The 12,467-nt window shown below is 38.8% G+C and overlaps 1 protein-coding gene across 2 annotated transcripts in view; it reads left to right on the top strand.

The window, feature by feature from the left end:
- YIPF7 (Yip1 domain family member 7) overlaps window positions 1-12,467 on the top strand; it is a 106,480-nt gene that overhangs the window by 38,554 nt on the left and 55,459 nt on the right. Inside the window, exons 3-4 of one of the 2 annotated variants that reach the window (XM_073612260.1) lie at window positions 3,599-3,771; window positions 5,693-5,838. In XM_073612260.1, the coding sequence (XP_073468361.1) occupies window positions 3,599-3,771; window positions 5,693-5,838 (319 nt within the window). The remainder of the gene's footprint in view (window positions 1-3,598; window positions 3,772-5,692; window positions 5,839-12,467) is intronic. The other variant, XM_073612261.1, reaches the window with a different exon arrangement.

The raw sequence follows: 12,467 nt of genomic DNA on the forward strand, positions 1-12,467 counted from the left end.
TACTTTTATTCATTTTAACCACTCAGGTCTCACATCTGATGACCCATATGGACCACAACAATTTTCACAGACCTTGATTTGGCAATAACTGTAATTACAGTAGTGAAACAATGCATTTACACATAATTATACAGTATATATAGGGGAAATAATTTCTTTTAGTGTTTTTCTAATTTTTTAAAATTCATTTTAAAGGTTTAAAAAGTTTAAAAATAAAACAGAAAAAATACAATGTATCCACTTTGAGCAGTAATAATATAATTTGGATACATCCAGTGTTAATAGAGAGAGCTAAAAATACACATGGTATTGTGCACTTTGTTCAGTTATGACATTATGACACTACAATTATGCTTCTGGTACCAATCTAGACTTTATGTTTAAAGTTATTAACCAACAATATCTTTTTTTAATGTTGATGCTACAAGAAATTAATAAACAAAGCAAAAAAAAGAAAATTTCTATAAAAATGGAAAAAAAAATAATTAAAGGGTTTAACACACTACATCTCTACCTTTGTACGTATTGATGGAATCATATGCAAAAATGAACTTAGTTAAACTAGTTATATCAAGTTTCTCTCTTCTCCTCCCTTCCCGCATTCTTCTGTGACACGCAACAGGTCCCATAAGACTGCAAGACCATTTACAAAGCGCAGCGCGGCTTGCGCATGCACAATGGGCAGCCGTCTGTGTGTGAAGCTGAGAGCAGTATAATCATCTGCCGACAGTTAGGATGCCGGCACCGAGGACCAGAAGGATAGTGAAGAGCTAGCCCTGGTTAGGTTGGTGCTAGATCCCTGGAGAGGTAAGTGTCCTTTTATGAAAAGTCAGCAGCTACAGGATTTGTAGCTGCTGACTTTTAATTTTTATTTTTAGAGAGTGAACAATCTCTTTAACACTTTACAGTGCTAAAGAATGACTGGGCCTGTACACAGACTGGGTCCTGTCAGCTGTTATACTAACAATGGGTCCAGTCAAGTACACCGGAAGATGCACGGCCAGCTTAAAGAACCCAATATGTGGGATTTTTTTTTTCTTACTTTCACTTTTAATGATAATGGTAAACATGACAAATAAAGAGTGTGAATGTGTCTAATAAAAACCTCACATGGGGCTCTAATACAACCTTTCTTAACTGGGGTATGCTGGTAGAGAAAGCCGATCAGATGAGACCGTCCTCAGCCAAACTATAAAAAAGCACTGCAGGAGCTGTGACATGCAGTCATTGAAGTGAAAGAAGTGGAGGGGGAGGTGCCTTCCTGAGTGTGTGCTGTGCTCTCTGCCTCTCCCTACAGTTCATTACCTGGCTGTGTAAGTGAGGTAATGTACTGCAATTTTTTAAAAGGTTGTGTGTGTGTGTTTATATACGTGTGTGTGTGTTTAATGCATATATATATATATATATATATATATATATATATATATATATATATATATATATATATATAACGGCAGTAGCATAATGTGCTAGTATGCATCGCATACTAGCACATTATGAAATACTTACTTTAGAACGAAGCCCTAAAGCGGCGCGCTGTTGCAGTCTTCCTTCCGAGTTCAAGTGCTCCAGCCGTGATGTAGCTCCCGTGCATGCAGGAGAGCTCTGAAGGGACGGCACAGGTATGCCATCCCTTCAGAACGCATATGCAGTGACGTCACCAGCTGCATGCAGTGTGAATATCTCCTAAATGTTGCAAGTTTAGTAAATATTCACTGTACTTACAGGTAAGCCTTATTATAGACGTACCTGTAAGTACAAGTCAAAAAGGAGACTTTACTACCACTTTAATCCTTTTCCCTATTCCTGTAGGATCAGAACTGTTTTTTTTTTGTTTTTTTTTAAGGTTTGTTGGTAAAAGCAACAAGGATTGCTGCCCCTCTAAAGAGCAATCCATGCTCAGATTTTGAGAGCCATTTGACAGGCAGCGAATATGTTGCCTCCTCAATACCTGTTTTAACCTCCCTCTCATCTAGGTTGGAATGTTGTACACCGCATGGTAGGCCGCAACCTCTCTCTCCATGTATGGAGAGGTCCGCCACGTGTCAGGCCCAGGAGGAAGAGAGCAGGGTTGGGCTTCTGCTTCTTTTTAGCACCTCTGTCAGGGCTGGGCTCAGCCCTTCCTTCTCAGAGCTGGCTGCTGACCTGTCGGCTAATTGCCAACTCCTATCTCTCCACAGTTACTCAGCTGTTGATGATCCTGCTCGTCAGTCCTGCCTTCAGCCCAAAGGATCTCTGCCTTCGCCTTGGTCAAACATCACAGAGATGATCTCCTGCTTTCCTGTTAAAGATTTGCTTGGCTGACATCCCTTCTAGCTCCAGATCCTGCTTGATGTTTTACTACGCTCATCTTCGGCTCACTGACATTTGGCTTGTCTGATTATCCGTTCCGGTTCCTGAACTCTGGCTATGTTTTGACTATGTTTGTTCTATTTATTTTTATTATTAAACAAGTGTGATTTAACTGTACTTCTGTCTCGGTCTGATTTCATGGTTTCTGACATCCTCCCAGCAATCTCTCTGATGGTAGCAAAGATTTCTGGGATATGTAGTTCAAGTGTATAGTCATGCGAGGCAATTATCAGTCTGAGGAACTACTCATCCCAGAATCCCTTGATGTCAGTTGATAGCACTGGGCACTAGAGGGACCTGCCATGCATAGAAACATCATCAGGATCATAGTGCTTTGCAATTGTAGTCCACATACAGTCCGCAGCCGTATACGCAGGCGCAACCACCCACACAGAATATGCAGGAGATGTGTGCGGGTGCCGCTATTGCTAATGGTATCCACAGGCATTGAAGATTGTTGCAGCCGCTTCCAGCATTGGGAACCACATTAGACTTGCGATTTCTGTACAGTCTATGATTCCAAAAAAAAGAGCAGGGGCCTTTTCCCTGCATTTCAGGAGGCACGGCAGCCTATTCAAAAAAATGGGTTGACGTTCCTGTGCAAAACGCGGCTCGCAGAGCCGCAGAATTGTGGACCAGGACTACCTTGTGTCCTAACTGAAGCCCTGTACAGTCTACCAAAGAATGACCAAGGTCTTTAAGAGGTTGAACATTTCAGAATAATTATCTTTCTAAGAGTTGACACCACAAAAGCCCTGTTAACCGAAAAACTCCCATTATAGACCTCTCTTTAACTCTATAACTTCTGTTTCATTTTGTTACTGGCACAATGCCCCCATAACTTTAGTACACTGCCAAGTGACATTTACCTGTCCGATGAGAGCGCCTTTTGCTGGTCACACAGCAGATTCTCATTGGACAAGTAAATAGCAATCAGTGGGATTAAAGTTAAAGAAGTCATGACCCATTATGGAAGCAAAATTTGTTTTAAAGATGTGAACTTTCCTAAATCAAAATTAGCAGCACGTATATTGTGTCCTGTGTCTGCTCTTCAGCAGAGTTTAAAATGGATGACACGTTCTCTTTAAATAGTTTTCTCCTTAAATCTCTGTATATCGCTTAAACAAATTAAACTTTTTTGTAAATTAAATCTGAACTCCGGAACAAACAATATTCTTTGTGGATACTGAGGGGTATATTTAAAATAGTTTTTTTTTTTCCATATACCCTGATCATTTTATTGCAGTTACAGAACAAGAAAGCAAGACTATCTTCACTCAGGGATGATGTCTTCTTCTTTGGATCAGCCAGGTTATATTTGTGAAGAACCATCATATGCTGCATCAGAACCACCATATGGTCCATCATATATTTTTCAGCCCAGTGACAACTTTGAAGATGAACCTCCTTTGTTAGAAGGTAATGAGTTTATATCAACAGAAGGCAAAATTATGTTCTTCAGGGATTTTCTTGCTAAGAAAATACCCCTCTGTGGGTGTGAAATAATTTAGCCTGCAACTTCAAATAAGCAACCTACCTTTGTAAATGTGGTGAAAATTCACTTTGCTAAAAAGCTCAGTCATGTGCAATGAAAACTACAAAAATAGGATTTTTACTTGTACATGATTGGATGATTTAAGTGGACACAACTTGTCTTCATAGACTAAGCTAAATGCAAATTCCCTCACATAGTGAACGTTTACTTTCCAAAGTGAATGCAGACTTTTACTCCAAAATGTATATATTGGGAGCATTTTGAGAAACAGTGAGATAAGGAGACCCATCTTTCCCTACGCCTGGGACAGGAGTTCTTTGAGTCTGAGTCTAATAATTGTAGTTGGAATGTATAAGATTTTCTACAAAATTTTTCATATTTTAAGGAAAAATTACACTAAAATTATTTTTTTTTGCAATCAAACTCAATATCATACCCAATTTTTTTTTTTTTTTTTTTTGTAAAGTATAAAAAATGGGGTAAATAGATACCAAATATGTAAATCCCAAAACTGTGTGTGCCTGTGAAATCGCAGAAAGCTATCAGACCCAAAATTCTTGTTAGGTGATGGTTTAAAAATCTTTACAGATCTTTAGTTTTTAGTGTTAATCATGAATTTCAGATCTAGAATTATTGCTCTCACTGCTAAATAGGTGGTTATAACTAACATATGTGGCGCAATTTATGCTTACATATGCACTTTACTTTGTGTGCTTGCATTAGGGTGCATATAGGGGTGAGGGCCGGGGGTGCTTTATATTTTTTAATTTTTTTTTATATATGCATTATTATAATTTATTTTATTTACACTTTGCTCATTTAACCACATAAGCTCCGAAAGCTTTTACCCCCTTCATGATTAGAGCGTTTTTGGATATTCAGCACTGCGCTCTTTTAACTGGCAATTGCACGCTCACGCAACACTGTATTCAAATGAAATGTTTTTCATTGTTTTTCACACAAATAGAGCTTTCTTTTGCTGGTATTTGATCACCACTGGGTTTTTTTTTATTATGTAAACGAAAAATAGACCAAAAACTTTTGTTATGTTTTATAGCAGATAGTAAAAAAATTATGTAATAAAAAAATTGAAAAATCACATTTCTTTATGAATTTAGGCCAAAATGTTTTCTTTTACATGTTTTTGGCAAAAAAAAACCCCAATAAGTGTATATTGATTGGTTTGCGTGAAAGTTATAGTGCTTACAAATTATGGTATATATACTGGAATTATTATTTTTTTTTTTTAATACTAGTAATGGCGGTGATCAGCAACTTATAGTGGGCCTGTGATAGTGCAACGGGCAATATGACACTGGGTGGGAACTGAGTAACTGACACGGACATCACCAATGACACAAATACAGTGATCTGTGATAATTCTATACACTGTCACTGGCTGGGAAGGGGTTAACAACTTGGTGCAATTAAGGGGTTAACTGTCTGCCCTCCAATGTGTACTGTCTGTAAAGTGTGCTGCTTTTACTAACTGATGTGCTTGTTTTTTCTCTCTGCTTTGTAGGGAAAAAAAAAAGGGGCTCTATATTGTGAATCACTGAGTTAATCTGCAGGTCCCGGCCATCACTTGTGCTGTACCTATGATAACTTTTAAAACAACCTGTAATACTTGACGGAAAAATAAAAAAAGTATCACGGACAGTACTCAAAAAATCTGTAATAAATTCAAATGTCCTATTATTTATCTGCAAAAAAATATATAAAAATAACGAAAAGATAATTAAGGTATATTTATTTTTTGGATATATCTATTAGCAGGATGAAGAGAATTTAGACATTTGTTTGCATAAATAGTGATTAATGTTTTAAAATCTCTTTTTACTGCAGAGCTGGGAATCAACTTTAATCACATTTGGCAGAAAACTTTAACAGTTCTCAACCCATGGAAGCCAGCAGATGGCAGCATAATGAATGAAACAGACCTGACAGGACCCTTGATGTTTTGTTTTGCACTTGGCTCCACGCTTCTGTTGGTATAATTTTGAATTTATTATGGATAATTACTCGATACATTCTCTAAAGCTGTTTATCACTGATAATGATTTCATGTTTGTCTAAGCATATTGTGATGCATTGTTTAAAATAATGTTATAGTTGCTGCATACATCTTGAGATTCTACTCCTGTAAAACCATCATGCAGCATGAAAATACTAAGAGAGGGTCTTACGTTCTTTTGGAAAACACTTCTGGTGGCATATAATTCCTAAAACAATCTCAACTAAGAGGGGAAAAAAAATTATTAACCAATTTATTTTGCAAGGATTTTACAAAGGCACATCTCTCGGGCTCTTGAGCAAATAAATATTTTCTAATTAGGAACGGCAAAGTGTAATTATAGATGATAAATGGCATTAGTCACAGTGAGCCTTAGACCTTGTTTGACATGACAAAGTGTAAAACAACTAATTCACAGGCCCTAATCTTGCAGACTTTTGCTTTTACAAACTGGCAGCTCATCGTGATAACAGTAATAATGCCATTGCTCAAGGTGGGCTTGTTTGTAAAAGTGATACTAATTATATGAAGATGCAGTTCAGAATAAATATAACTTGCATGGTGCGGAACACTTTATAGCGAAATAAAGCCTGAACAAATAATTGATAATTCAGACATTAAATACCAAATACAACTACACCCTTCATTGCATGTTGAATGTTTGAATGTCAATGTGATGTCAAGAGTAACTTTTCCACTTTCTGTGCACAAAGTGGAAGCTGGAGGAAGGTAATATGTTTAATTCAGCTTTTAGTAACATAGAGGAAACTTGCCTCCATCAACATCTTTTAACCTTTTCTCTTCTAGAGCCATCTTTGTTTTTTTGTGCACATGTTAAAAAAATAATTTTAGGACTAAAGATTTGTTTAAAAACCTTTAAACAGTATATATTTTCTATAAAGCATAGACCCTGGAGAATAAATGTTGGTGGCCACAATTTTTTTTATGTTACACGATATTAGCACAAAGTTTTATCAATTGCAAATTTTCAGTAAAAAATATACCAAAGTTAGTTTTATTGGATACAAACACAACATATTACGCAATTTTGTGGTAGAATAAAAAAGATACCCAACATGTCAAGCCTTAAAATTGTACCTGCGAGTGAAATGCAGGCAAACTTTGGTTCCCAACTTTTTCAATGGGCCGCGCTTTAAATCCCTTACACGTCATCAGTTTAGAGTTAAAGGATAAGTTCACCTTTCAAGAAAAAATAATAAATGCACATTGTTTTGTAGAAAAAAAATGTGCATTTATTATTTTTTCCTGCAGGAGCCTGGAAAGCAATGGTCAGGCTTTTGCAGACCTGCAGCTTTCTGCCCGTACCTTCATATGGACTGTCTGTTGAAAGCTGCAGGGCTTGTAAATAAACTCCAAGAGTGCTCATCAGCGGGGATGGAGCCCCGCATGGCCGCACTATTTTTACATTGTGACAGCGGGTGCAGGGAGAAGATCCCCTGCCCACAGTCAAACCGAGGAGGAGGTGGGGGTAAGGGGGAACTGGTGGCAGAAGCAACCTAAATATAGGTGGAACATGTAGCATGTTCCAAAAGGTGATATTAGCCTTTCACCATGAACCATAGCCCTAGAATTATTGCTCTCTGGTGTGTGCGGCGATGTGTAAAATGTGTAGTTTAAGCAACGTTTTTGTATGTAGTCGCCTCCAAACTGTTTTTTTTTTTCATGTATTGCTATCTAATAAGCTTTCTCTTTAATGAGATATTAGGGGTCTGTAAGACCTCTGATGTCTCTCCTACACCCCATTGAAGGGTACAAACTATAAGTGACAAAACATTTGCTGCTTCTGAGTTCTATCTAGCTAGGGTAGAGAGTCACCTTGTCAGATTTATATTCACTTCCGGCTGATGTAGCAGCCAAAAATGTGTGTAAAACTCTCTGCTGCTGTTTGCATATGCCATACCTTATCAGCAGTAAAAGCAGTAAAACTCCTATGGTTTCTTGCAGTACCAGATGGACTTTAAATAACCCTGACTTAGCCTAAACTGTTGATAGGGTAATGGAAGAAGTAAAGACACCTTGTGCTGTATGCATGTCTTATGCTTCCCATAAAGCTTCATGGACAGGGTAGGGACAAGACAGGGGTAGAAGAAGGGGCATGTAAGAAGAGGAGCGCACTGGGAAATTCATCCACTTGTCCTGTGAAGTCCATAGTGTCCATATCCTGGAAACCCTGACCAGGTTCCCGCCAAGGGGAGAATGATTAGGCCCAAATCAATCACAAAGCAACATAGTCTCCACTCCACTCCAGTTCCCATACATTGTGTGGCTGGCTACATGAAGCAGCTCTTCCCTTGTATTTATCTGCCGCCGATAAAGGGCAGCACCATGAAGACTGGGAAAGGGGCTGCACATCTTAAACCTCCTTCCCTGGAGGCACCAGTTAAAGACACAGAATAACAGTCAGTTCAGAATAAAGCATTGGAACAGTCAAGTACACAAAATGCAGTAAAACAATTTTAGACATCTTCAATTGACAGCCTCAGCAGTTTCCCTGTGAGACTATGTAGAGGTGTGTGTCCTTTTCCTAAACTCAGGTCTCAGATTACACTCAGCTCCATGCTCTATGCTGTGAAAAAACCTGTGAGCTGTGTGTTTTAGTAAGCTGTAGAGGGCAGAGGTCTGTGGATAAATGTGTACAACTTTTGTGGGAGAATTTGTTTCCTCTAAGGCTTGTCACTTCAGTGGGTATACAGTATGTAAGAGTTTTCTCCTGACACCTCCAGTCAGAGTGCGCAATCAGACTGGCACACAGGCTTTCACTGTTCAGTGTGAAAATGTAATGCAAACCCAATAAATATTTATACAAACAAAATAGTGTGCAAATAGCCTATTTCAATTTCAGCTTCAATCTTATTCCGTCTTCACCATAACATGTGCATCAAATAAAGGTCCATAACATTTCTATCACCCCTGAAAGGTTTAATCACACAGGAGGTTCCTCCAAACAGGAACAGGAAATTATGATCTCTACAGCAATGGAAGAACAGGAAGTTCCACCAAACAGGAAATGATGACATCTAAGATGGAGGAGGAACAGGAAGTTATAGCAGTAGGCTACATAAATATGAATGCTCACTTTCTCCCTGGAGACCCCAGAGGACGCACAAGAGAAAAAAGGTCCTATGCGCCGCACATCACTGCAAGACCCTGGGGATATGTGAAATGATAGCTTCAACCCAGGCTTCAGCCAAGCCATGCCCTCAATGCATTTCACTCCACCCCAGAGCTTAATCATGAGGATGCATGCTTGTCTGAAACCCACGGAGCTTTGTGCGCGAGGTCACGCCACCATATTGGAATTCGAGTGGTGGCTACTGATGTAAGTGCTGAGCGGTTTACTTTTGTTTGCACCAGCTGGTTAATTGTACAATGCTGCAGTTTTATTTAGTTTGGGGGAGCATTTGAGGAATAAAGAGCAATTGTTTTTAACTATTGGTTCCCTTATATTGCTGCCTTGTGTGAGCTTTATTTTGTACAGCTATCTGACACCATTTGGCCCTGGTGGGGGAGGTGAGGAAGCTGGATTTGCCTAAAGGGGACATTATATATTTTCAACTGGCGTAATATGCTGCTTATTACTGGGTATCAATATCTCTGGTGAGTTTGTATTCTGTCTGGTGATTTGATCATGGTGGAAGATCTCACAGATATATGTTTGTTGTGGTCGTACCCACATTTATATTTGGTGAGTAATGTGTGTAACTAGTATATTCACTATTGATTTGAATACTACACTATGGCCCCCCTTTTGTTGCTCTAGTATAGGGGTCTTCAAACAACGGCCCTCCAGTTGTTCAGGAACTACAATTCCCATCATGCCTAGTCATGTCTGTGAATGTCAGAGCTTTACAATGCCTCATGGGACGTGTAGTTCTGCAACAGCTGGAGGGCCGTAGTTTGAGGATCCCTGCTCTACTATGTGAGCTTTATCTAAACAACAATCTGATACAATTGTGGTGGAGCCAAAGTTTTGGTGGAGCTGGACAAAGGCTGGAGCAAAATTAAAGGGGAACCCCATTTATTAGTGACATGAGTTTTTGGCGCCTGTAGTTTAAGCAGTTATTGATTCTGTTGTTTTTTTCACTTTGATGGGTGATTGAAGTTTTATAGACCTTCATTTGATACACATGTTAAGATGAAGAAAGAAATACATTGACGTTGAATTTGAAAGAGTCTATTTGCACGCTATTTTGTTTGTATAAATATTTATTGTTTTCTAGGTGCTACATTTTCATCTTGAACATTCTTTTGGGTTTTACATGTCAAACCTTGATATTAGCTGCCTAGTTATTGAAATCCCCAGCACTGACTTTTATTATTATATTTTGGACACAGGCTTTCACTGACCACATGATCCAAACCTCCTCACTCTTGGCTGGATCATGACTCTCTAGCATTTACAGTAGTCTTCACTGAAAACCTGAACACCTCACTGGGAGGGGTGCTCACATACTTTTAGCCACATATTGTATATTTAGTCAAAAAAAAAGAAAAAAAGACGAACTTTTGAATCAGTATATATGCTTTTTTAGAAAATATATTGGGATAGAAAATGAAAAGATTCAGTGAACCAGTTCTGTTTTCTTGTCAAATACCTCTTTTCACACTCCCAGGAAATGAATGTTGAAGAGCTGTGCTGGAGACGAGGAAATAATATGAGATAACAGTACTGTGAAGCTGTTATATGTCCCCAAGAAATCAATTATTCAATGGTCAGAATGGTGATAGAAATTCAGTATTCAGGTTAAGTAGTTGTTTCTTCAGTTAAGTTAAACTGATTTTGCTTTGTATGTAAATAAAAAATGTAGCTGACAAGTAAATAGACTGCAGATGTTTTTCCTACAGTGTCTGAAAATGAAGGTTATTTGGAAATGCATGATGCTGAATAACAGACCGCCGCACAGTGCATTAGAAATGTGTTAGAAAATGTGCCCTTCTTTTATGTGTGTTCCAGATCCTGTATAAACTCAGCAGCAAAAGACATTTTCTTCTTACGGTTAAACTTTAGTAAAGGGAACCTGAACATTGAAACTATAAGGGCAGCCATTTGTCACCTCTTACTAAATACTAGTTCCTTGGCTGTCATGTTGACCCTGTGGTTACAGAACTGTGTGAGTCACTTGCCTGGAACAAGAATGTCATTTAGAATCTCAGACTTCACTCTGACTTTCTAACCTGTGTGCTTGTTACAAACCAGTGACTTAAAAGTGGTTGTAAAGGCACAAGGTTTTTTACCTTCATGCATGCATGAGGGTAAAAAAACATCTGTGTGCAGCAGCCCCCCCAGCCCCATCTAATACTTACCTGAGCCCTCCCTTGATCCATCGATGTCCACAAGAACCTTGGCTCTCCGGGGACTCACAATCCTGATTGGCTCACTGGCTCCCACTGCTGTCAATCACAGCCAGTCAGCCAATTGGGAGATAGAAGGGATGGGACTGAACCATACCTCCATGTGTCAATGAACATACAGAGCTGCGGCTCAGGAGCATGCCTGCTTGGGTGCGGCACCTGGCAGGAGGGAGGGACCAGGGGACTCGGGACTGGAGAAGAGAAGGATCCATGCTGCTCTGTGCAAAACCACTGCACAAAGCAGGTAAGTATAACATGTTTGTTATTTTAATGTAAAAAAAACAAGAGCTTTGTAACACTTTAACATACTAGGAACTAGTAATGGTTGAAGAAAATCAGCAACGGAGTACTCATGTTTCCTTCAGTATGGTTATGGTCAAAATGTAAAATCATATATTCATTTCCACATTGTATTTCTATTTTTCCTAGCCTACTTCTATTATTCTGAATGATCTTGATGTTTGTAAACTTACTTTGTGAAGATCCCCACAAATTAATTTCAATTAATTCTGTGACACATATTCACTATGCCCTGTGTGTAGGCGCTGCTGTGTCACAGAATTTACAGGGCCTGTCTTCTGAACTTCTGAACTCTGCTAAGAGGAAGTTTCACAAGGCAGAGTGAATACAGTATTACTGATTGCAAACAGCAAGATACCATGGGATATATAGTCCTTAGAAATTATAAGTATACTGTACAACAGAGGAGAAGCTGAAAAGCACGCAACAAATCCAGGAAGGTGTAAAAAGAGATGGCCAGCACACAGGCAGCACTCACAACATGAAAGGCGATTTTTCAAGTAAACATATTCAATTGTCAAATATAACTTGTACTGCTGTTACAATGCTGATGTTATAAAATGAAAGTATATGCTGTGATCATAGATTTCCTTTAAGCTGAACCTCAGGCAGATATTAAAACGCCAATTATACAGCTATGTATTCATTGATTTAAAAAAAAATGTGCCTTTTAAATACACCCAAATTTGCCCTGGCATGAGCCTCTTGTAGTCTTCTGTACAGGAGCATTTTGACTGGGTGTAAGAGTAGAGGCACTAGTAGCCAGTCACGCTCTGCTGCATGCGCATGTGTTAACAAGGAACATAGTAACAGGAGGAGAGAAATGATCCCATTAGTCTGTGTATGTGCTTAACTGCAGAAGAAAAGCTTGAGGTGAGTAACCTGGATGTGCTATCTGACAGAGCTGTAAAACATATCAGGACTAGGGATGAG

Source organism: Aquarana catesbeiana, linkage group LG01, assembly GCF_042186555.1.
Source record: "Aquarana catesbeiana isolate 2022-GZ linkage group LG01, ASM4218655v1, whole genome shotgun sequence".
Classification (NCBI taxonomy): domain Eukaryota; kingdom Metazoa; phylum Chordata; class Amphibia; order Anura; family Ranidae; genus Aquarana; species Aquarana catesbeiana.